Source organism: Neolamprologus multifasciatus, chromosome 5 (genome assembly GCF_963576455.1).
Source record: "Neolamprologus multifasciatus chromosome 5, fNeoMul1.2, whole genome shotgun sequence".
Taxonomy (NCBI): Eukaryota; Metazoa; Chordata; class Actinopteri; order Cichliformes; family Cichlidae; genus Neolamprologus; species Neolamprologus multifasciatus.
The window spans coordinates 4,602,034-4,628,704 of record NC_140443.1 but is presented as its reverse complement, the minus strand read 5'-3'; the positions used below and the strand labels follow the sequence as shown (position 1 = coordinate 4,628,704).

The window sequence follows — 26,671 nt, the reverse complement described above, 5'->3', positions numbered from 1 at the left end:
TTTCCCCCCCTCTACTAATTGTTTTATCGTGATTTTTTTAAAAAAAAAAAAATCTGTTTCCTATCCAATCCATTTAGCGCTTACTTGCTCCCGTGACGTGTTCATTTATTGTGTTGCCATCCGCGTGCGTTTACCTGACTTTTGATTCCATGTGTTTGTCTAAAGTTTTTTCGTGTCACCGGCAGTCGCCGCACACCTGCCTTGTTTTGGTTTGGGGGTTTTTTGTTTTGTTTTTTTTACCCCCGTGGCATGTCCGAGGGGGACAAAAACCCACCTGCCCCCACCCAGACTAACGTCGAAATAACGCGTTTTTTGGAGGCCATGTGTTAGGTGTTTGTCAGGTAATATTTGCAGCATAGCACACACTTGCACTCTTGCTCGTATTCTCAGCCATTTCATACCGCGCGCTCTGCTGCAGCTGCTGCTGCTCCGCGCGAGATATGAAAACACATGCCCGGCCGGAGGAGCGTCTGTGGCGCGAGCCCGCGGAGCTGGGTGTGATCCAGCTGCAGACTAATGCTCCCCTGTTTTAATCTGGCAATGATGAAATTTATCAGTTCTTTGCTAAAAGAAATTCTGGTTTTGTAGGTATGTTACTTATATGTACTTATATAACAAAAACATCTCTCTCTCTATCCATCTATATATCTATCTTTCTCTCTATATATATATGTATACACACAAAATATATTTGTCGCATATATATATATATATAGTAAAACATCGGGTGTTTGTTGACATATTTGTGTAACTTGCACTTACAGAACAACATAAGTTCCTGGGGTGTCACTCTTCACATGTAAATAGCCTCTTACAGTATACTGTAAACTTAATAATATGAATATCGTAGCGTTTCACCTCTACCTGGACCTATATAACATATTTTTTTAGATATTAATAACACATGAAAGTTGTTTACATAATTTATAAAAGTCTAGTTAAACTCCCACAGACTAAAATACAGCTAATAAACCACCTGCATAAATATTTGTTGTGGGGTAAAGTTCAACGAGGTCATCGCCTCAGACGCACGGGGAGCCATGCTTCACCGTCCTGCGGTAGTCACAATGTTGTATCGTCGACATTAAAGAAGGTAAACAACAATAACAACAACAATTAAAAAAAATACAATAAAAAGTGGCGGAATAAATTCTGGTTCCATCATGTTTATGCTCTCGATGCGGTTTCTTTAACCTGCTCCTGACACTTTCTGCCCCAACCTTAGACTCTCAGTCAGCACACGCAAACTGTTTTCCATGCACGGTGCAACGTGCACGCCTCAACATGCACAGCCCCATAGCAACAGCGCCAAGTAGCGAATAGAAAGCTCAAATACTGTCTCTAGGACCCGGGTTAAAGCGCTGCAGGAAGCACCGTGAAGACGTCACGACTTGAGTGGCTGTTGCTGAGTAGTTGAGCATACTTTCGCTACACCCCTCCCTCTCCACCCATGCCGTCTGTTTATTTTGTCAGTCCCGTCGTCTGTGTTGTAGTCATTATAAAACACTGTTTACAACCCCAAATCTAGGTTGCATATTTTTTTAGACTGTCAGTTCGCTCTAATGACGATGACCCCTGCTTTCTAATCGATTGCCACCTTTTTTTTTCTAAATATAATTTCAAAAAGTAAAAAATAAAAACAAAGATAAAGACTGGTATAGACAATACATTTGTTTTTCTGTTCCTTTTTATGCCCTGAGGTAACAGAGTGTAAACAAGTCCTGCAGAGTCTAATTGTCTGCTTGTGTGGATCAGTTTTGGAGATGTTGGCTGAATATGTTTTTGCCTTCTTTTATAATTCTTTTTTAAAAACAATTTCTGTGAAACCAACATAACAACAACACAATTGTGTTTCACACATCACACAAAATAAAGCAAGAAACAGCCCGGTAAAGTAATATTATGTTTATATTTATTTATTAGAAATATGACAAGTGAAAGAATTCAGCTTTTACGGGGTTATCGATGCAGAAAATCTGGTTCTTTGTTGTGCTGCCACACAGATTTAAAAGAAGCCTTTGTGTTTGAAATGTAATAAACAATCAGCAAGGACAGCAAAATAAGGTAAATGAAATTAAAGGGACAGTGGTGGTTATCTCTTCAAAATAAACTCTTCACTTTTGTTTTACAGGCAGAAAGAGTCTGGGGAATTTTCCAGCCACTATACCACGCTCCTCTCTTTCTGTCCTATGCCCTTGGTCAAGACTCCACACCCAGTTCCTCCCGACACACACACACACACACCAGCTGTCGGAATCCCTCTGAACTGAGACCAACTGATACAGCTGTTAACAAGTGCTGGTGATACAGTAAATCCCTTTTTTTGTATCCTGCCTTGCTCTTTCTCATGGTGTGTTTTAGCTCTTTTCTTGGTCACCCTGACAACAAACAGAGAGACCTTCTTGTAAAGTGTAAAAGGCATTAACCAAATCCTAAATTAGTACACAATAATCAGTGCTTCTTAGACAAACATACACAAATTTTGCCAACAGATTATTATTATTTTTTTAGCTTTGTCATTAAGCTTCGAGGCCTCTTTAGTTACTACATTCATCTCTCTTGTCAATGCTCATCTCAGCTGAGACCAATAATGCAATTCTCTATTGTGTGCTGATGCCCATTAATCAACTAATTTGCAGTTTTCCCCTCAGGAACTTTCCCCATCTATCATTTCATTTATAAATACAGGACAGCCGGCATTCACGCGAAGCAGCAAACTATCTCAGAGCTCTTAAAGTTTGAAATGACTTCAGCACTCAATCACAGCTCGTCCAGATTTATCAGCTACGCATCACATCTGCTTGGTGAGATTTGTGCGTTCGGAGCTTTGGGATGACTTCGCAGACAATCTTGTTAGCGCGTTTAGCCCTGCTTACCTCTGAGCCTCACCCATCTGTAGCCCGTCTTCGAGCCTCATTGTGCCGACTGTAAAACCCGTAAAAGCTCGCCTCTCTCCTTCAAACCCATTCAGGTTTTTGGACTTCTTTTATTAATTGTTCTATTTGTTATTTCTGAGGTGGAAGTAACAGGGTGGTAAATTCAATTAAATTAAAATTGAGTTAAATACTCTATTAATTTTTCACAAGCTTTCGATTTCTCAACCTTAGTTTAACGATTTCACAATTACATCAAAAATCTTTACAGCACGGTAGAGCTGTTATTATTGACATGCATTATTCTGGATTTCTTCATTCATGTGTCAAAGATAAAAGAGAAATTGGGAAAAAGGGGGATAAAAACAATAACAACAACAACAGAAAGCTAAAGCGAAAGACTGTAGTGCATTAAACTTTAAACGCCTGTCTGAACAGGTGGGTATTCTGGCAGTGAAACACACACTCCAGGCTCTTACACCATCCCTTTCTTCCTCTCATTCTAGTTTTTCCCATATCAGCACCAGAAACAGAGATTTTAGAGCAATTGGTGCTCCCTTCTGCCTCCTCTGTGTTCAGCTGCTCTGTGCTGCCAGAGGACTTTAATATTTACTTTGTCCAGTAGAGTAAAAGCTTCTGGTGCTAACATACAGTATTTAAGCAGCTACATTTATACCGCAGAGACAATATTTATTGTTTGTGCTTTTTGGATTTAAACCTTTCTCTTAAAATCTATTTAATCATTCATTAAATTTCCACATTAAAAGATAATACAGCTGTTAAACAAATACTTTGTGCTCTTGCTAAATAGTCAGTTTGTGATTGTGTTAAAGTGTCTCTTAACAGATGGGGCTGAGCTGACCCAATCTAGCGCACCCGAAATAGAAGGACAAATGTGGTATAACATGATATACAGTACACTGTACGTCTCTGTGCTCATCTGTGGCATTCCCTTCTAAGTTGGATCTGTGGAACTAATTCCCTGAAACTTACACTTGATACGTCTTGTCCGAGCAGGCAGCTCTCCCACATGTAAGGGAAACTGGTAAGCTGGAGTCCACAGTCAGCACATAACTCTTTGGAATAAAAGGACAGATGTAACGTAGGCTGAGAGACACAGCCATAATAATCAGCTGAAGTAAAGAAATGATCCACGGGCTTGGTAACAGAGGCTTTATCAAACGTCGTATCTAATTCGGGGTCAGTTAGGTTTAAGTACACGAGTCCAAAAATGGAGCGCATGTCAAAGGCGTGAAACCTAACTTCTGGCTGCGTGTTTCTTTTGGGGCAATGTTTGTAGCTCAGTCAACTATTAATCCACTTGCGAGAGGCTCGCTGTTACCTAACTCGCAGGGGCTGATGTGTCTGAATGACTCACCACAAGCACCTGATCCTCGCCCTGCTGTATGCTATCTGTCGGCCTTTGTCACTAATCCCATCACTTGACTTCAGACAGCTTTTTGATTAAATGCTTTTTACACACGCATGACTACTAGATGGATTTGAGGCTGACCTTAAATTCATTTAGTGGCTCCTGTTTTTACTTGTCAAAAGGCAGCGTACAGAAATAATCCTTTTACATTTAGGTTTCTACTCGACTGGGTGCCTTCTGTTCCTGCTTTAACTTTGCTGTTTGCCTTTATTCTGGTGCAACAGTTTGTACAATACTTAACCTTTTAATTTTTTTTAAATGACTGTCCTGTGAAGTTTTGTAATACTGCCCTGTTATGACAAGCAGAATGCTATGAGAGGCAGGGAGGGACGTGAAGTAAAGGTCAAATAACAACACAAAAACCTGTTTCATTACAAATCGTTAAATAACTCTTAAGTTTTTTTCCTTTTCCAATTAGCTTTATGTCCATCAGCTTAACCCCAACTAGTTAAAAATATCAAGTTACGGTGCTGTACAAAGCATGTACATTTATACATATACATACATACTTATATGAATATAAAAATTAGAAGCAGCAAGCAGAGACATGCTGACGACAACAACAAACAGAAGGTTATAGGCCACAGAATGAGGGTGGATTTAGAGTCTAGACCTAAAAATCAGAGTTGGGGTATGTGTAATAAAATATGGGAAGCTTAATTAGAAACAAATATGTCAAAGTGGGCGACTAATCTGCTTTTATGGGTTTATTTGGCTCGTCCTAGGATTCTGTTTGGGTTTGATGCTATGCTGCCACCCAGTGGTCATACATATTGAGCACAACCACAAAAGACGACTTTATTTTGACAGGTCAGTTTAGAATTCAATTAGCCATCTGTGATTCTCCTACAGCTTCTTATTAAAAGCATAACACCAACAGCTAATTACTGATGACCAGGATCTTTTTGTTTAAAGGGTGGAAAACATTTGATCATCAGTATTTCACAAAACTTAGTTTTTCAGACAGGAAGCTAGGTCAATAATTACGTTTAAAAAAATAAAAGGAATGAAAGGAGGCGGGCCTTACAGCACTTTGTTTTATTGATCAGTTTCCATGACCACAGATGAACAATACAGTGAACTTGTAGGCAATGACAAAGCAGATTAAAAGTTTGTCTGTGGTGTCTGCTCTCTCAGTCATAATAATATAGTTACAAGCGACTGAGCGTGAAGAAACAATAAGGTACACAGGCATATTTACAAGCTGTCCTTCGGTGACACGGCCCTGATGCTCGCACATACGTGCTCTGCTACAACAACTTAGGACAATAGATCTTTATTTCTACACCGCTTTACACCGTTTTTCTTTTCATCCATTTCATTTTACCAAAAATTTACAGTATAAATCCAGTAATCGCATGAAGGTCCAAAAGGAATGGTAGAATTTTCTAGTCTAATAATTATAAAAACAACCCGGTCTCTAAAACTCATAAGCTTAAGGGGGGGGGACTGCAATCAGCTGAATGAATAGTGTGGACAAATGTGGTTTCAGATGACAACAGTTTGATGCAAGAGAAAGGAAAAGAGGGTGGACAAGAACATCCGTCTCCTTTCGTTTTTCCATCATTTCCAACTTTCTAGCATTTCACTTAATGAAAAAAGGCAGAGGCGGAAGTAGAGCGCAAGAGAAAAGTGGCCAGAAAGGACAGTGTTAAACCAGGACACCCCCCCCCTTTACTGTGCTCTCTAGTCAACTCCAAATTGTCCATGTCCTACACTCTTCAGGACCAATCCAAACTCTGCCACCGTTTATTTTGAAAGCTTCTTCATCCTCTGGTCTAGTGCAGCAAAGTTTTCCTCTATAGCCACAAGATTTTCCTTCATCGTTTGCTGAACCTGGTAAAAAAGAAGAAGAATTAGAGAGAATGCTAACTCCAGAAGTGCGTGAGAGAGACTGACGGGACGGAGAGAGCATTTAAGGAAAAAGCGAAATAAGCGTAAGAGAAAAGAAATGAAGGTGCTTAAATATGGAAACCAAACAAAATACCAATCAGGTGCAGCCCTGTTAAACATCCATATACCTGAGTCATGTAGGAAAAGTGCTGCTGATGATAAGGTTGGGCGATATGTAAAAATTTTCCAATAGACGATACATGATATATTTGCGCAGGTGATTTTTTGATGGGCGGAGCAATGTAATATTTTACAATATTTTCTTGTTTGTTTCAGAATTAATACTACTAATGCTACTTTTTGGATTACTCATTTATTTATATATTTATATGTGTTCGCTGGAAGAGACGTTTTGATTTTTAACTTACTTTTTGTTTAATTTTGGATTTGTTGCTTGGTTTAGTGTGTAAGACAAACACTGGGACGGCCTGTAAACACGGTTAGAGTGGGGAAAAAAAAGAAAAGAAGACAGTTTGTCTTTGTTTCCCTCCCCACCGTTTTTAAAAAAAACTCTAAATAAAATGTTTTTGTTTTTCTGAACATAGGCCACCATCTTTCTTTCTTTCTGTTATGAGTTTGAGTAAATGAATCGCTGCATTTGTTTGCAGCTGGAAGAGGAAGCTGTTAAAACACTGCTATTATTTTTTCTATTGACTGCTTCTCTTAACTTCAACCAACATTATTAGCAAACTTACTCATGGGTAAATAAAAACACAACATTGCTCTTGTAAAAATGATCGGTGAAAGACTCAGCCTATCGTCGATTGGTCGATATATTCGTCCGATCGCCCGACCTTCACTGATGACAATTATTATTAGACAATATTGTTTCAGAAGGCTACACAAAAACCAAAAAAGAAACATTTCAGTGTTGACTGAAATGTCAGATTTAACAAGGCTCTGCGACACCAAAACATTGTAAAGAAAAACAAAAAACATTTGACTGGATCGAGGCTTCTGGTTCCTGCCAGAAGCCTTGAACTGTGAAAGCAGACTGATTATTGCCTGAGAGGCTTTACAGAGCTTCTGTCCTCGTAATGGGAAGCTGTAGTTTGTTAGATTGTTACTTCTAGCTGTGAAAAGCTGCCTCGGCTGTGCACTCTGAAGGGTATTAGAGGACACTTTTCCCACTCATTCACTACACATACAAAGAGGTTACGGCCACGTGTTTGAACATGTCAAGTTTTTCTTTCACACCAAATCTAACATTTTCATCTGCTATTGTGAAGAAGTGGTTCACAAAGTTTCTACCAATTACTGCAGAAACGTTCGTTTCTGTATAACTGCTGGCATCTTTTTACATCGACCTGTGACACATTTCTGCTGGCCAGTGCCAAGTTTACCATGGCTGTAGTGGCTCATTCAAGCTGACCATTTAAGTGGATAAAACTGCTGAGTTCTACTCTCCCTGCAGTGCTGAGAAATTATTTATGTTGCTACAATTGTTCAACAGGTCTATGAACTTCTCACCTGTGTTAGCAGGGTATTATTGTCCTTCAGGGAGTTGTTGATCATCTGCTGAGTGGTATCCAGGTGTGTCAGCAGCTGGCCAAACTGCATGGCTGTGAGACAGAGGGTTGAAGTGAAAAGGGAGAATTAGATAAAGGACAGGAAGTAAGTAATCCTTAAATTCAAAACATCTGCTAAAAAATGAAATGTCTTTGTTGTCAGCTGAAGGAGAAGGGCAAAGGAAGGGCAAACCTAATCTAACAGTGATGAACGGCAGCTTGAAAGATTAAACTAAGTGTTTTCTTGTTCAAGTTTTCCTTTATTGGTAAAGAAAGATCAGAAGGAAAAAGGTGCAGCTAAGCTCTGTCGAGCAAAGAAGCTGCAATGTGTGACAGATCGGTGCAGAGACAGGCAGGATGATAAATGACCTCCTTCAGCTCTCAGAACTGAATTATCAATATAATCTATTAATGCCAAGGTTCCGCTTTCATGTGCTAAATAATAAAAAGATGATAATGTGATATATATCATGCATCTCTGTTACCCCAAGGGGGTGTTTAGCAGTATTGCAAGATTTAGTTTAATTCCGTTACCATTTTGAGTCTCCCCTCTCAGTGATTTTTTGCCCTTTGTTATAATAGAACGGCACGGTTTAGGCTAATTCCATTATCTATTTGAATCCCGTTTTCCCTTAGTTTCATCTTTTGTCTCGCTCTCAGACGTTTCCACAGTGGATGCAAATGTTACTCTCCAACACAGATGCTGCCTGGAACGTGATCTGGGTTCACATCCTGTTATGTTCTGTGGCATCACCCAACATATTTTCAGTAGGGCTGGGTATCGTCACTGATTTTTAGAATCGATTCAATTCCGATTCACAAGGTCCAGAATCGATTCGATCCACGATTCGATTTAATTCGATTCGATTCGATTCACTTCGATTTGAATATGGGAAATTTTGACAGTCAGAAATATTATAATTCAGATCAGTACATTTACATATTTTTGTATCTATAAAAAGGAAGCTGACACACCAAGACTTTATCAAAGGTGTGAGCATCACAGCAGATGCCTTTGTGTCAAAGTAGCTGAAGATAAAACACAGAAACACATGAAGGTGATTTTTCCTGGCCTGGGATTTTATAAAAATATTCTGCAGTACATCAAAAAACGAAAGAAAACCATTAATCAACATATGAACATTACCTCTGAAGTTACAGCGGTTTTATTAGAGACATGGCTAAGCATTTTGCATTTTGCATAATTTTAAAAATTTTAAATTTGTTCAGCATTGAACGGCAGAAATTAGGTTTTCTTTTCGGAAGTATATAAAACAGAAAAAAAAAAAAGTCGGCCGATAGCCTGTAAACAACGGTAGACTTGTGCGTAACAAGCAAGCGAATAATGCAGAAAACCATACAGAGAGAGAGGGGGAGGGGGAGGGAGAGAGAGAGAGAGCTGTGCATCGTGGTAGAAGCAAAAGAGTGAATACATGACGATGTTTATGTGAAGCGTAGTTTGGATCCTCTTTTGCTGCTGGTTCGGTCAATATTGTTTGGAGAGACATCAAACTAACAGCTTTAGAATCAGCGCATAAAGGAGGTGAACACAAAGCGCCGACCCGCCGACAGATCAGAATCAGCGGGCTGTCGGCTTTCCGCCCCGACTGTGAGAAATTCGACATCTAACTGATTCTGATCCGCAGGCTGCGCTGTGTGTTTAAGTCTTTGTGCAGAATCCGTGTTCCTGCTCTCATTTACTGTTTTAGCTGTTTGGTGGTTGTTGAAATTTTGTGAGATTTCACAAGAGATTCTGGCATTTCGGGCAAAATAAATTTATATTAAAAAAATCGATTCAGGATTTTAATGAATCGATTTTACATAATCCAAGCCAGAATCGATTTTAATCGATAAATCGATTATAAAAACCCACCCCTAATTTTCAGTCTTTAACGCCACATCCCATCCCCGCTAACCTACATACATTCTCTCCTTGAACTCTCATGGGTGTCATTTCAAGGTTCGTCTCCCCTTACATAAAAGAAGAGCACATAAATTATCCATGTTTCCATTGCGATCCTTACCGGGGGGAAATTTGCCCCAAGAGCAACATTATTACAATATTGGCCAATTACTGGCACACACTAACCAAGTACAATCATCTAATGTTAGAGTTTTAATACGCTCCTACCAAGGTTATTATTGTTAACGAAAACTAACGAAAACTAGAAATGAAAAAACATTTTCGTTAACGGAAATAAAAATAAAAACAAAAAAAGGAAAACTAACTAAAACTGGAATGAGTGTTCACAAAACGAACTAAAATTAACTGAATTTATAGCAAAAATGTGTTTAGTTTTCATTGATGTGTGCGTGTCATACAATAGTCAAGGGTGAAAATGAAGTTTAGTTTCCAGATTTTTTTCTTGCTGTGTCTCATTATGCCAGCAGGTGGCAGCACGTTAGTCGAGTCGTCTGTGTCGCTGCTCCGTCCACGCGCAGAATCATGTAAGGAAAAGTCGGAAGAAAGCGCCAGAGTCCAATTTGGGATTACTTTGAATATGACTGTGTTTTGGATAAAGCAAGTGTCTTGTAGTGGAAAGAGACAAATTATGAGGGACATTTCTAAAGGGGAAAAAATCCCACAAACCTTAAAGTGCACTTGAAAAGCTCACACAAGAAGGCTAACCTAGCTTAGCTTGAGAAGGTAAGGGAGCACACTCAACCCTCATCCCCAGAAAACAGAAGCTAACCCCAGGCAAGGCAGCGTGATGCATCCCGAGACAACAGGACGGGGATATCTACACAACTGTGTGAGTCAATTACCTTAAAAAAGTTTATCAATTCACTTGAACCAAAATTACGAACACCCGGTGCTGCAAGAGTTAATAGTCTCATTGGGGCCAAGATATACGTTTTACAGTTGCCTGGTATTAATGGTTGTTCATCTGCCTTTTATTTATTTATTTAAAGAACCCATAGGTGGGAATGTGAGTTGTCTGTCTCTGCATGCTAGCCCTGCGACAGACAGGCGACCTGTCCAGGGTGCAGTATGGTAGCTGGAATAGCAACATACCCAAGGATGAGCAGAATGACTGATATGATGAAACTGGGATTTTGTTACACTTAATTATTGCAAACACAACTAAAACTATAACTGAAACTAATCAAAACTAAACTGAAACTAAGGATTTTCAAAAAAATAAAAACTAAACTAAACTAGCAAACAATTGGTAAAAACTAATTAAAACTGATATAAAATTGAAAATCTAAAGTCAAAACTAAATAAAAATAAAAACTAATGAAAATTGCGAAACTATTAAAACCCTGGCTCCTACACCCCTGAAACACCTCAGCACCTTCTGCATTTCATGGTTTTGTGCGACTGGACGGAGCAGTTTCAGTTCCCGTGTGTTACCTTGCTCATGGAGCTCCTTCACAGCAACGAGCCTCTGCACCACCTGCGGTATGGAAGTGGACATGGCATCCCACTTCTGCACCACATCATACAACTTTGACACCTGGCAGGTTAAAAAAAAAAAAACACATTTAATGATTTTTATAGAAGCTGTCAGCCAGCAGAATTTTTCTGTATACACACACATTTAAGCCTCGGGTGACTTTGTGGATATTTTGTCCTGCTTAAATTGTTGCCTATATTTTAAACTTTCCTTCACATTATTCTGATGCCAGAACTAGAAATGTTGCTCGCATGCTTGAGATTTGAACTTTATTTCTTTTGGTCAGTTTACACACTGATGAACCAAAGCGTGCCGACACTTCAAAGGGCCTTTGAAGCCAGTTCAGGTGTTATTTTATGTTTAAAACCCAGTTGTGCTGGACTCTAACGACCTCTAATGAACAAAAATGAAAGATTTTCCAGTTAGTTTTTTTTGTCTTACACACTTTTCAGATGGTCAAATACAATATTTTTCTAAAACACCAATACACCTAACACACACCAACCATTTATACCGTTATTCATAGAAATATATAATTAGCATAGCCTGCCCTCTGCTGGTCAATTACATATACAACACGTGAATGCATGAAATCTGTTAGATCTGATGTGAAAACCTGAATTGATTCATTATTTAGAAACAAAAACTAAAAACAAACTATTTGATTACACTTTGGTTTGGCTCTCAGAGGTTATGAATGTTGGCAGTTTGAAATATCAGCATTAAACTGAAATTGTATAAACAATATTCTTCCCACTTTCTACCAGACTTTTGTAAATATACATTAGATGTTTATTGGAACGAGAATCTTGACACTGATGAAAACATTTCAGCTCTAATGATTGCAAATGTCTGTCCGGAAGAAACATTTACTGAAACAGCCTCAACATGTGGTCAGTTTGAGCCTGGAAGTTGTAAAGAAACAGATCTGCAATTATTACAGCCTTTATTTGATACTGAAGGTGGTCAGGGGTTACTAACCTTGTTTTGTGTTTCAGCGTCTTCAATCGCTGCCTTGTGTTTAGCAATCTCATTCATCTTCCCGAGGACACTCTGCAGGAGAGAAAAAACACATTATACGTATACGGTAATCTATTCTAATTCTGCAAGAGGTACCACTCGGGGGCAACTAGTGTTTCACTGTAAACTATGTCACAAGTAACCCAACATCATGTCACTGTGGCATATTTTAAAACTAAAGATATTTATCAGCTGAGCAACAAAGTAACCAAACATCAAGGCACAAACTATAAAAGCACCGACTCAAAGCTGGACCGACCTAAGCTTTGTGTAATACCCTCCCTTCTGAACGTTCTCCTTAGGTTTCAGGTATATGTTGTTCTTAAAAAGCAAGCAGTGACCTAAAGACCTCCTCAGAGTGACTTTTTGGGCCACAAAGGAACTGCAGCTGGGCCGCAGTTTGAAATTAATTACAAGTATGTACAGTTACATATTGATATTCATTTAATTACATAAAAACTGAATTAAAACTGGTGCTAGGCAGTGGTTAGTTTGTGATATTACTCTTTATTCTGGGCAAAAACTGAATGCTCTTGTATTGAAGTTTGTGTCCCAGTGGCAGGTGGGCTACACACACTGGCCTTAACAATATGCATATGACCGGATTAGCATTAGGAATTTATAGCCAACCATTTGTTGTTATTTTTTTAAAATACAATTTTCAAGGAAATACATAATTCTCTGTTTTATTTTGATTAGACTGAAGATTTAAGACAAATTTGGGGCGATCGTGGCTCAAGAGTTGGGAGTTCGCCTTGTAATCGGAAGGTTGCCGGTTCGAGCCCCGGCTTGGACAGTCTCAGTCGTTGTGTCCTTGGGCAAGACACTTCACCCGTTGCCTACTGGTGGTGGTCAGAGGGCCCGTTGGCGCCAATGTCCGGCAGCCTCGCCTCTGTCAGTGCGCCCCAGGGTGGCTGTGGCTACAATGTAGCTGCCATCACCAGTGTGTGAATGTGTGTGTGACTGGATGTGTAAAGCGCTTTGGGGTCCTTAGGGTCTAGTAAAGCGCTATATAAATACAGGCCATTTACCATTTAAATTCCGATTGGATTTTATAGTTTTTAAGTGGGCTGCAGCACTCTTGATTTTGGGAATAACTGCTATAGAGAAACGGGATGAGTTCTTGCAGAAAAGCAAAATATTTTTTAGTTTTTGTTAGATACAAAAGCTACAGTCCAGAGGTCCCTCCAACTGACACATCCAGGCCTGCCTCTGTACTAAACGCAATGGATGAAACTCAAAAGACAGCAAAATATATACAAAAAACAAAACCCACTACCCTTTCAAACCAAAATGCATCTAGGAAAAAAAACTGATGTACAAATGTAATCAAGATGCAACTGTCTTGTCACTTCATATGGAAAGGCTGCCTCCTCCTAACACTGTGCTGTAATGCTGTACGGGGAGTAATCACCTGCAGTCTTGCCTCCACTTGATCCAGAGTAGCAGAGTCCAGAGCACTGACCCTTGCCTGCAGGAGCTCTATGGTGTCCTGATACAAAGGAGGACAAGTTTATATATAAGATCAAGTACAAAACTTTACGTTTTTGTTCCTCCTACTGGCACAGCAGCAATAAACAAACTTGAAGGAACTGATGTCACCTTTGAAGTATGACCCAGTTCTCTGGCTGCACATCAGATACCCAGAGTTTTGAATAGAAACACAAACTCCACAGTGTGTTCTTACCATCAAACTGGTTCCTTGAGCACCAGCACTCAGAGGTCCCTATAAAGTAAAAGTGAAGAGGGAAAAATGCATTTTAACAAGAAACAACAAAGCCACCGCTTGAATTTACATAAATCAAGTGGAATATTTTATTTTACTTGAAAACAGAAGCAAGAAAATTCTGCTGTGAGTGTGACATAGAGACAGGCACACAGAATTAGTGCGAATGAGAGCAAAGACCCATGAAGACAATGCGAGTGTGTGTGTGTTTGTGTGTGTGAGAGAGACAGCGGGACTGTGTGTGTACCTGCTTGTCTGATCCTGAGCCAACAGACATCTCCAGCTCAGCTAGACGCTTCTCCAATTCCGCCATCTACAGAGACGGAACAGGCAACACATGGCTGGCTGTGACAACAAGCATCCCACAAGAGAGACACAAACACCCACATGTATACCTTCCTCCTTTTGTCCTGCTTATTGCCATCTAGTATTCTGACATTCCACTCAGAAGAGCAGAAACAAAGCACGTCGAGGAGACCATACAGCCTCATTTTATGTGTGCATTCATCACAGACATTTATCCACCTCTCTTTCCTCTTTACCTTGGCAGACTCATTAAATTTCTCCTGCTCTGGTCTGCTGTGCAACTCGTAGAGTACCACTCCATCTGGGCCCTTAGTTAATGCTGTCGGCTTGCCGTCTCCTGCAGAGCTGCCACGGCTGCCCTTAGCGGCTTCCAGCTGGGTGAGCAGACGCCTATGAGAAGGGAAGAAAGACACAAAGGGATAATATGTTCACTATTGTTACCAACCCCATGTGCTGCCATGAGTGTGGTCCTCCCTCCCTCTCAATCCTTTAAGTCAGTGTTATTAACTGCAAGTGAAGGTTTGTGAAGGTGTTTTCCTCACTTTTTCTTTACTTTCTCTCGTTTGTGTTTTTCCCTTTTAATCCCACGGCTTCCTTTGCTTATGCTCAGTTGGGCGCTGGCATTTTTCAAAGGTTTCTGTGTTCTTTTAGTTAATTTCCCTCCCTCAATCATCCGTCCCTCAGTTGTGTTGTGCTCCTGGTAGAGGTGGGAATCACCATACATCCCACGATACGATATTATCACAATACTTAACGCACGATACGATATTATTGCAATTTTTTAAAATATTTTGCGATATTCAGATTCTGTACATAAAGGTAAACTTTATCAATATTCATTTTATCTAATATCAAAGTCTCACACTCAGTCTTTCTCTCATTTCAGTTTTATTGTTGACAAACTGAACGGTTTGTATCACAGTCTAGTCCAACTTAACTGAATCAACCATCTGGTACAATTATAGCTATTCTGAACTATGCAGTTTATGAAAACTATGCAGCCCCTTCAGCAACTGAAGAATTTGAAAGTAAATTAAAACAAAATATAATTTTACATTAAATAAAAAAAGTTTTAAACTTAATTAAAATGAAACATGTCTTAAATTAAAATAAGTAAACTGTCACATTTGGACAGTGAAGGAATGTCAGGATTGTTGCTCAGAAAAAGGATCAACATGCTCTGAAGTCAGAGCACAAAAACCTTTTTTGTAACAAAATATTGATTTCTGCTGTCCCTGTATCGATACATTATTAGCAAACAAAATATCACGATACTACACAGTATCCATTTTTCCCCCCACCCCTAGCTCCTGGTAGCTATGCCCTTTGAGATCAGCAACATTTATGTGTGCAATTAATCTTATTTCCTTACTACTCCATCTCATTATATCTGGTTAAAGCTTGGAAAATCCAATTCCCATATCAATCACTCTTATTCTCTCCATTTCTCCAGAGCACCCTCTTTCTTCCCAAGCATTTCAGTTTCTCAGATCACAGTGCTGGCACGATCTAACAGACTGCGGTGTTAAGTTTCAGGCTCCAGGTGCTTGCCCTCGTTTGTGCTTCATTGTCTTCTTAACTCCAGCCAACTCACCTGGCCAGTGCGCCATCTGGGTCAGCCAGGTCGATGTGTGCCTGTGGTCCAAGCAGTGAGTCGAGATGGGCTGAAACCAGCTGCTGTTTGAGCTGGGCTGCCTGCTGGGCCAGCACCACTGGAGTGAGGCGCTCCTCTGCATTACTTTCCTTTGTGGCAGCCTGGACGCAGAGAGACACACATCTTTGATGCCAGGTAATACAATCTGTGTAGTGCAGTATCAAACACTAATATTTTTGCATTATTATTTGATCTTATAATATTTTTGGATTAGCTTTTGTAAATAAAGGCATATGGATCTACTTCTAGGCCATGTTGCTCGCTAACCAATCTAAAAATACAAAATTGCAAATAAAACTTAATGTGAACAATACAAAAACATTTACTGCAGTGAGCACGAACAGTTGTCTGTCTCCATTGTCAAGTTTGCTGATGACACTGTTGTTGTGGGCCTGATCTCTGACAACACGGACAGACCTGGTGCCAGGAGATTAACCTCCTCCTAAACATAAGCAAGACTAAGGAGCTGATCGTGGACTTCACTACAAAGGAGGCGAGGAATTACAAGCCCCTCATCATCAGTGGCACACCAGTGGAGAGAGTGGACAGTTTCCGGTACCTGGGTGTCCACATCACTCAGGACCTGTCATGGTCCTGCCACATCAACACCCTGGTTAAGAAAGCCCGTCAGTGTCTCTTCTTCCTCAGAAGACTTAGAGACTTCCAACTGCTGCTGAGGGTGCTCAAGAACTTTTACTCCTGCATCGAGAGCGTCCTGACGGGAAACATCTGCACCTGGTTTGGGAACAGCACCAAGCAGGACAGACGAGATCTGCAAAGAGTGGTGCGCTCAGCCGAACGCATCATTCGATCAGAGCTTTCTGACCTGCCGTCCATCTACACCAAGTGGTGCAAGACCAAAGCTAGGAAGATTATGATGGACCTCTCAGATCCCAACAATGAACTCTTCTCACTGCCGAGGTCTGGGAAGCGCTTCCGCTCCCTTAACGCCAAATCAGAGAGAATGAGGAGTACTTCTTCGCCCCAGGCTATTCGGGCCCTGAACCAGATGTAAGACTGGACTCACTCACATCACCACACGCACTCTAGTTATTATTCATAATTCTTTACATAAACTGTTTTTTGCACATTTGACTGAAGTTAAAATCAGTTTTTTTTGTAGTAATCTGTAAATCTTACTGTCATTTAGTGGTCGGGTATTGCACAGCAATAAGCATTTCACCACATGTCATACTGTGTATGGTTGTGTGTGTGACAAATAAAATTTAAATTTGAGGGTGTGAGCTATTTCTTGCACGATGACAGGGAGGAAACTTTGTTAATCAACATTGTTGGTTGTAATCTAGCAAATTTTCACAGTGGACTTTAGCTTTAGTGCATTGTTACGTCCCTCTGCAGCCCCTAATCTCCTCAGTGTGTTCAGCTGGTGCTAATTGGCCACACCTAGTCAGGTGTTGATAAAAGCATACCTGAGGCGGGCTTTCAGGAAGCTCACTAGTCTTTGCCTTGGTGGCACCAGCCAGTTTAGCCAACCTGCTATGCCATTTTAAGATAAACCCTCTTCTCGCTAACACTCTGGTATTCGTCAGATTAGGCTTTGGATTAGATTTGCTGAAATTGTTCCAACTCAATGGTTGATCTTCCCTTCAATAAATGCAATACTAAATGAGCAATGTGGAGGAAGGCTCCTAACATTAAGATACAGGTAGAACAATGATCATCCTTCACATGCTCTTTTGGATGTGTGTACACGTCTATTGCTTGCAGGTTACCTGGATGGTGTCCACCTCCTGCGTGAGCTCCTGGATCTCATTCACTAGGCGCTGATACTTCTGCTGAGGAGTCTCCTTCACTCCACAGCCCTCTCCAAGCTAAGCCACAGAGCAGAGAAACTGAATGAATATTATTCAATAACAAAAGAGCTGAGAGAAATGATCACGCCACTAGCATCACATGCTCTCTGACTTTTATTAGAAATGACAAACACAGAGTGAACAAAATAAAAAGTCTTTTTATGAGAACAAAGTAATGTTCTTCTGCTGAGCAGAATGTACTCACGATCTCAAATTCCCCTGACTCATAGCCAACTCTTCTGCTTTTACTGATTCTGTCTGAAAAGTCTGGAAAAAGAAAGGACAGATGTGTTGAGAGAGAAAGTGACAAACACGACATTAAAAGCTGAAACTGATGTTTGTAAGAATGCAAATCTATTTGTTATAGCACAAACTGAAGGAATAAAATATTTTAATTTGTTTTACATATTTATTGATTTTTGTTTTCTGTACACTAAAGAAGAAATTTATCTTATACAACAATTAAATACAAATGACAGCAGATGAAAATTTTAAAGACAGGGCAGCCAAAGAAGCAAAGGAATGTGTGTCATTTACTTTTCTTTTTTATTACTTTTGCCAATTTTAGCAATATGTTAACTTTATAGGCTTTAATTCAATGAACCAATTAATAATCTCCTAACTAACTGAAGCCAAAGCAGCTCTTCTGCATTCTGTACCTTAACGAGGGAGATATGTTAGCAACAGACTAAAGTAACACTTTGTTTTTTGTCCACAAATGTGACATGATAATTCACTAATTTCCACTCAAGTCTGTACATTTTTAATAGCAGCCACAAATATATAATTTCATTTTAATGAAGGATAAATACTTTCTTAAAACACATGGATGTTGTAATTTGCTTTAACTCAACTCAGGAGTAAAATGGTGCATTTGACAGACACAGTGGATGTAAAATGTAATAAAGAAACATGTGACCTAATGCAATGATGTGGTATACCACCACATATTTTGTTATTCAACTTAATACGTCGTTATTAAATTAAAAAAGTGAGAAACTGACCAAGTCCCTTGGTGCTGACATTCTTGTCTTTGAACTTGTCATAAGCAGCATTGGGGTTGACCACAATCCTCTCCACGCTGTCACTGCAAAGCTCCTCCTGTCATTGAAAAACCAGGAAATAAAGTCAGCTGAACATCAACAAACTCACACAGTTAAATTAGCCGTACGGAATCAGTGAGCCAAAAGACTCAAAGCCCCAGGTGCACTTAAAATACATTGAAAGGTTGGTAAATTTGGACAGGAAACCTTGGTCTGATCACTGCCCAAAACTATGATTACCGTATTTTCCGCACTATAAGGCACACTTAAAATCCTTTAATTTTCTCAAAAATTGACAGTGCGCCTTATAAACCAGTGAGCCTTATGTATGAATTCTGGTTGTGCTTACTGAGCTCGAAATGATTTTATGCGGTAAACGGCGCTCAAAAATCTGTCAAAAAATGTTTTAGTATGACTTTGGTAAGCTGCGAAGCTGCACCACTTGATGGATTGTCTGAGCATTACGGCTACTGTAGTCAGGAGCCTCGTTGAGGAATCTGGGTCCAAAAGTGTGTCCGCTTCAGGTACAAAAGTCAAACGAACACTGCAGCATTACTGAGAGTTAAAACTGTCTAAATTCTTTAATCTTTAATAAAACGAACAGCGTTTCTGCTTTATCAGGTGTAACAATTAAGTTTAACATTCAAGCATCCATGAAAACAGAATTTATTAAATTTAATGGAGTTAGACATTAGCAGGAAGTTAGCTCGCTAGTTTCAACCTAAACATATAGCATGTTCTGACTGAGAGATTTCTGAAAAAATTCAAACGTACAGCTCTGCTATCACTTCCAACATAAACGAAGACAGAAAACTAAACAGCAGTGACTTTTGTAGGGTTACTGAAGTTGGACTAGCTGGTATATAATGATGAGCTACGTGATTGCTAGCGACATAGCTATGCGTGTTGTGCTAATGCTAACTTTTTTCCACTCGATAAAAGCTAACGTTAGGGACAAATGCAGTCGCATGGCAGGATGCTGTAAACGGACCAAACTTCAGTCAGTAGAACAACTGAAATAATCCATCAACCGCAATGCGAGGTTAGTCATTAACATACTGCAACAACATGGGAATAGAGCAGCTGCCAGAGAATTCAACATTAATGAATCAATGTTACGGAAGTGGAGGAAGCAAGCAGAATGAGTTGAGTAAAGTTTGACATATCTGACTGTTTTGTTTTGCTTAATGCGCCTCATAATCTGGTGTGCCTTATGGTCCGAAAAATACGGTAAGATCATTTATTGTGTGTATTATTGTCAACCAAGTCCAGATACCCATAGAAATTAAAACCCATTTTAACCATGAATCATCAGAATATGCAAGAGTTTCACATCCATTGTTTGGTCCAGCTTTTACACAACCAGATAATTTCAAGGTCATTCGTAGTTTCAGCAAAGACTGACTGTAGTGTCTTTACAAACAAATATGTCATCCGTGTGCTACAGGTTTACTATGATAAAACAATGTGGAGTGAATGGAAAAGGCAGAACCACAGCTGGAAGTAACTAACACTTTCTTTTCTAAATGACAGGTTTTGATTAGTGATTGGAAATACCATGGATCATTTGATCAAAACTTTTTTAGTGATCAATTACGATGAACTACATGCAATGGGTCGAATTAAAACAGTGCTGACACAAACACAAAGGTGCTATGAGTGGGCTCACAAACATCAGGATAAAAAGAGACACAAAACCTTAGACAAGTTACACATATGACATGATGGAGGAGGAGGAAGAGGAGAGTTAGTCAGGCTCTTACCAGCTCCTTGGGTTTCCAAAGAGTTAGAGAAAATAACGGAAGAGCAGAGGGAGAGAAAAAAAAAATAGGGGGGAGAGAGAGAGAGACAACACAGATTAATGTGGTTATCACATGCCATGCACACAACAGGAACAGTTGGCCAAGGTCGGGGAAAGATAAGAAAGCAGTGTTCTGAGAGTAGCTGCCAAACACCCTGGAGACTTTGCTCAGACAGTTTAAGATGGTCTCCGAGTTCTTTCCGTCTTTCCCAATTCACCGTGATAATGTGGTCCTTTAATACCACCAAGTTTCTCTCCCTCATGATACCTTTTATAGTAATGAAGAGCCTGGTGTTTCAAAACATTAATTATGATTCAGAATGGAGGTGAGGATGTCTAAAACAAGTCAAACCCCCAAATGCATGTATCCTCAGCTCATTAAACTGGAGTTCTTAGTTAGTCACATGCAGTTTATCCTAAATGAATCTGCTAACCTAAAACAAAGCACATGGTGAACTATATCAAAGTTAGAGCCCCAGTACACTGTGTGATTTACAATGTTTTAGTTCAACTAAAGTCTGCAAATCAATTCATCAAGAAAAAAATATAGCATCAAATTGGAGATTATCTAATTCGACAGATTTCTTTGAAGCTGGCTATGGCACTACACAATTAGTATGTAGTTTGCCAAAAGTGAAGAATTTTATAATGACAGCAGCAAAGAAGCAATCATCTCAATGTTGATCTGTGTTACATGCTGCATACATTCCATTAGTCAGTATTAGTACAGATGCTAATTTGCTGCCCTAGGTGAAATTATGTATAAACCAGTGGCCAACACAACCACATTGTTTTTGCCCAAGGTAACCAAAAGGATGGTGACAGAACAAAAACAAGCTTATGGAGCTATGGCTAAGAAACCACTCTTGTGGAGCACACAATGCTAGAGCCATTTCCAAAGCTTCATTTTTGTCTGGCTACATTTCTACAACATGAGAACAACATAGGTGGAATGCGCACTTGACATATTTCTGCTTATTTTATGTAAAGCACAACAAACTATTCTCAATAGGCATTCACGAGTCTCATTATTGATCATTTTAAAGGTCTACTGCAGACTATGAGTGACTTTCTTTTATATCCATTTTGCTCAATGAACCTGTAAGAAGTTATCACGCATTGTAAAGAGGCCGTTAAAATGTCCAGTTAGTCAGAAAAGTGGAGTTAGCCAAGAAGCAATTATTAGAACATGACAGCAGGTTAAAAAGAGAAATCCCTAGAACAAATAAACACACTTATTTCTTCTGCCAAAAGCTTCACGCTCACACAGGCACACATTTGAGCCCTCACTGCTTTGTCAAAGCATGAAAGAGTAAATCAATTCTGCTGATTACCCACCAACACCATTATCCCTTAGAAATTTTTAAAAGAGCAGCAAGAATAGGAGGAAAAGAATCAATTCCTTCCACTTCACAACAATCAAAAAGGGTTGAATTACACTGCACAAAGAGAGTCGCTGATCTATTTCTCATATCATTCCAGTCATTAGAGGCAGAAATAGTGACTATGGGAATTTAAAAAAAACAAAAACATGCATAAAAAAAGCATTAAGCTCACTGAGAGAAAAATTGAGCCAGTCTTACTTGTACAAACTAGGGTCCCAGGAGGGTGGGGGAAGAGTCAAAACAAGGGCAAGGGAATAGGAAGAGCAAACATGAAAACATGGAAGGAAAATGCCAATTAGCATTCTCTCAGCTGGTCTGAAAAAATAGCCCAGACATGGTTAAAACCAAAGTCAGACCAGCTCACCAAGAGCTGTCCTGATAAACAAGCCTGAACTCTTGCAGTCACAAGAGTTCGATCACTATTGATGACAGCAAAAGAGATTTCTAAAAAAGACAACGTCAGTGCCTGAATGTTTGGTTTGCTGATATGCTTGAAGTGTCTGAATCCAATTTTAAAATGCTTCTACTGACATTTTTGTTTTTATTATGCACGTGTGCCTTAGTTCTGTCAACATATTAAAATAATTTAAAAAAGAAACATACATAACAGGGACAATGTGTGTATGTATTGTATAAAATATGAACAAAGTTCACTACTTCAACTCGATATTTTAAACAAGAGCATCAACAACGGGGTATTTGTACACGTCTTACAAATAGTATTTCACTCGCCCTGCAGAGCTGGTAAGGACAGGAAAGGCACAGGGACAGATTCTTTACATGCATAGTACCGCTGACATATCCGCCCTTTGCCATGTAATTTATACAGTAAAAGTGAGAAGCTGTTATTCCGTACTGTCAATCATAAATCTACGTGTAAAGACTTGTTAGCTAGTTAGCTGAATGTGCAGAAAATTAAAGAACAGGCAACTTGGGGGGGAAAGGCGCCCACTTACCGACTCAAACTGAGCCTGGTCATCCTCAGGAAGGTCACCGGTTTCATACACGTCCGGCTCGTTAAACGCCTGTGCAAACAATTAGATAAACAAAATAAGGAACAGTTAGACATCCCGGTTATTACAGCTTGCCTGGCCAACGCCCCGGCCCATTCAACAACAACTATCTCCTAACCCTTGCTTCTGGTGTTCCGCAGCACAACTCGGGGAATTAGCTGAAAAATAAAGCAACTACGGGATTACAGCTGTAAACGCCAGCTGCGCGGTGAGTGCAAACAAAAAGCAGACAACGAAATAAACGGCAGAGATGTTAGCTAACTTAGCTGTCAAAGCCTGGAGATAGCAGTGCCAGTTAGCAGTATAGCCATCTGTCTGCTAGCGTTAGCCACTTACAATTCCTGGCAAATTTGCGTATTTGGGATCAGCCATGGTCACCGGGAGGGAAAAAAGAAGACCAACGAATCACAAAAGAATGTAATAAAACGTGCAAATTATCGCTGGACAGAGTCTGAGTACGACAAAAGCTAACGATGGATGAGCCAGCAGTCTCCCAGCCGGCGGAGCTTTCCAAGCCGATGTGGTCACTAGCTTGATGTGACGGCGTGTGCCCTTGATTTGTGTACAGGCACCGGCAGGTGGACTGTCGTGCGACTGCTGCGTCAATTGAAAAGAGTTCGCCGGCTTACCGAAGACAATAAAACAATCATACCCGAAAACGAACACCGCTTTCACGCATGCGCGCCTTTTATCCAATAATACTCAATAAGGCTTTGGTATTTTTATTTTATTTTCCTATTAAACGCGATATTAGCTGTCGCATGCATTATCTTCAATTCTTCAATAACATTTATGTTTATTAGTTTTAAATAAAACACGTAACTGTGTTGTAACATAATGCCGTCACATGATGGCGCCAAAGAGTTGTTTTTATGTTTTTTGTTTTTAAGAAAAAATTTGATCAATGGGTTCAAAGATCCTCGATTAATAGGATGATTCACGATCAGGAAAAGAACAAAGTTGTCGTGTTTTCCCCTACATGTTATTAAATTATAAACACGCATCTTATATTATGTCGTTGCAGCTTCTCCCTAAAAGCTGTAATACTGCTGTGGTCGATCTGTCAACAAGTTATGAATAACCCCGATGTGCAATATTCTTCTGCTCAAATCGACATGTTTGAAAATAATATTTATAATTTACGTCATATACTTATGTACATTTCATAATATGTAACTAACTCATTTACAGTGCATATGCAGTGGATGCTACAAGTGCAGTCGGTATAACCGACTTTAAGAAATTAATGCACACAGAAAGATGCTCACTCGTCATGAGGGGTAATTGGCTTGCTAAGACAGCTGTATAAGTTCCCGTTTGGCTCTTGAATATCTTATATAAAATTAAAAAAAAAAAAAAACACCCTCTGATCATGATGTCTGGGTTATTTCGATTTTCATGAATTTTAATAAGCATACCAAAAAAGTCTGTTGCAAGCCTGAGGGCACGGAGTTTGAAAGACATGTGCATTTACCAATGGGGGTCTGATACAAGACGTGCACTGCGGGAACTCCCCCCAAAATAACATCTCACCCGTTTACTCATATATGCGAATCTGATCATTCCGACTTTTAGTTTTGTGTCAAAGGCTTCTCGTTAACTTCACAGTGCGCTGCTTAAGACTGGAAAGCCTCTGGGGGGAAATTATGAACCCTTTAGTTCCCACATGACTACCCTCTCATGCAAAACAGCATTGCCATGACGACCAGACTGGTGCAGCCCTAGACCCGCTCCTTACAAACTACTGTTTTCAGAAATGCCTCCGTAAATGCCAGAAATACTTCGTACTTTTGCAACAGCTGCTGCATCTGAAACATTGAAGAAGTTTCCATGGAGGCTAATTCATGTATATATAACAGAGTTGGAGCGCTCCTCCCTGCTCTTCGGTCCCTCTGCCCGCGGTGCTGATGAGAGAGGATTTGAGTCGCTACCACGCCCCGCCCACAGTGAGAGAGCAGGGCTGACAGTGATGCAAGGCATGCCTCTGAGAAGCCTGCAGCCTATCCAGACCGACCGGACCGGTTTGGACTCTACTCCCCATTTACAACTCTCCATATGTTCTCCACCGCCGAGATGCAGCTCAGCTTTGATTTGAGGGCAATTTAATAAACACCCAGGAGCTGCTTCTGTTTTGCTTTTATTTTACATTTCTTTTAATATTTTGCAACCCCAAACTCCAAATGCTTCGCCTGCCAGTCTCGCTTTGCATGTGGCTATATCCGGTGGTTCCAGTTTGCGTGCAGGTGCTTTAGGAGAAAAGGTTGCACAGGGGCTTTTTTCTTTTTAAATCAGGCTATTATTTTTATTTTTTAAACTCCTCTTTATCTCTTTGGAAGCTAAACCACACATTTTATTTTCACAATGGCCGATGCGAACGGTGAATGCAATATCAAGGTGTTATGTCGATTTCGTCCACTGAACCAGTCCGAAATTATCCGCGGAGATAAGTTCATCCCAATATTTCAAGGAGAAGACACTGTCATCCTCGGGGTAAGTTTTTTTCCCCACCTTCCTTCCATTCTGCCACATCTCCGTGCACTTGATGAACGCTAGGGGTTACACTTATTATCTTACTCACACATCTGATAGGCAAGCGGCCAGACTGAAGACTGGAAGCTTAGAGGCTTCTGACAGGGATCAAACTAAGTATAGCCTCTGTCAATAATATCGATACTGCGATTAGCCTGCAGCATTAACCAAGTGTGTGATGCTGCTGTTAGTGGGAAACAAGGCTTTCCAAAATCTGTCATTAGCCTAAGCCCAAGATCAAAATGATGAAGAGCCATTCCCCAGCATCACCTTTCTTCAGGATTACTAAACTCCACAAAGCAGAGAGCTTTGCCAGCCTTGTGATTAAAACCATTTTCAGAAATACCTCTGAATCTTGACCCCACCTTTGTGATCCAAAGCAAGTTCATTATTTGCTCCTTCTCCTGTATTGATCTGCTGACATTTGGTGTGTTTCCCCGCTCAGAAAAATTATGCAGTACTGATTGATCTCCTTGTTTATGCATCTTGTAGTCAGCTGTTAGAGCACTGTTGAATGATCAGGTGGTGCAACCCTAATGAGAGCCTTAATTATGATCTGGGGTTGATTCTGTTCAGTGAATGGATTTTCTTTCAAGGCAAACTTAATAGAAGCTGATGATTACTGTCATGGCCTTGGAGTAGCAATATAATGAACCAAAGCATAAAATATTTATTTGACTTATGGATTTGTATGTAAGGGTGTGTTTACTATTGCGACTGGGATCCCTCCACCACTGACAGCATTGCACAATCGCTGGCATGCACGAGGAAAATTAGAGTCTTCTAAATGCGATTGGTCTTTTTGTGTAGAGCACATCTGGGCCGAGGCTATCGTGCACAAACATACACACACATAGATGCATAAATGCACGCCTATAATTAAATATGGACACAGACATTCATTTTTCACTCCTAACACCCACATTCTAGTGGAGCGCACTCTCCACCAGAATGCACACGTGAACAGACACACAGAGATGGAGAGAGTGAAATCCACACCCATTTGGCCCGAAGGTTGACTTTAAGTGCCAGAAAATCCCTGTCTGCCCACTCTGTTGCCACACACACACATATACATATACACACGGATTAAAATGCAAGATATCTTTATTAGGGTTGACATCCCGGCGCGACTTTCTTGCAGGAATGTCTTTCTTTCTGGGTTGCAGCAGCAGGACATCTCGAGAAGAACGAATGCTTGTTATCACATTATTTTGATGCTTTTTGATGATGGCAGGTTGGCATTATAGCAGCTTGAAATCATATAATTCAA

General features: G+C 40.0%; 2 protein-coding genes across 6 annotated transcripts in view; one reads left to right on the top strand and one right to left on the bottom strand.

Annotated features, from left to right (window-relative positions):
• Positions 1 to 5,328: 5,328 nt before the first annotated feature.
• dctn2 (dynactin 2 (p50)) lies at positions 5,329 to 23,489 on the bottom strand. The gene is made up of 14 exons (XM_085159524.1): positions 23,206 to 23,489; positions 22,813 to 22,881; positions 18,632 to 18,728; positions 17,833 to 17,894; positions 17,547 to 17,645; positions 15,754 to 15,914; positions 14,396 to 14,549; positions 14,101 to 14,166; positions 13,815 to 13,853; positions 13,542 to 13,619; positions 12,089 to 12,160; positions 11,065 to 11,167; positions 7,669 to 7,760; positions 5,329 to 6,141 (listed from the first exon to the last, which is right to left on the bottom strand). The coding sequence occupies exons 1-14, from the start codon at positions 23,239 to 23,241 to the stop codon at positions 6,055 to 6,057; spliced, it is 1,215 nt and encodes a 404-aa protein (XP_085015650.1). The 5' UTR covers positions 23,242 to 23,489; the 3' UTR covers positions 5,329 to 6,054.
• A 1,263-nt stretch (positions 23,490 to 24,752) lies between these two features.
• The window catches only part of kif5ab (kinesin family member 5A, b), an 88,886-nt gene continuing 86,967 nt past the window's right edge, over positions 24,753 to 26,671 (top strand). The window contains exon 1 of one of the 5 annotated variants that reach the window (XM_085159486.1): positions 24,753 to 25,359. In XM_085159486.1, coding sequence (XP_085015612.1) covers positions 25,231 to 25,359 — 129 coding nt within the window. In that variant the 5' untranslated portion in view covers positions 24,753 to 25,230. The remainder of the gene's footprint in view (positions 25,360 to 26,671) is intronic. The other 4 variants (XM_085159485.1, XM_085159484.1, XM_085159488.1 and 1 more) reach the window with 4 other exon arrangements.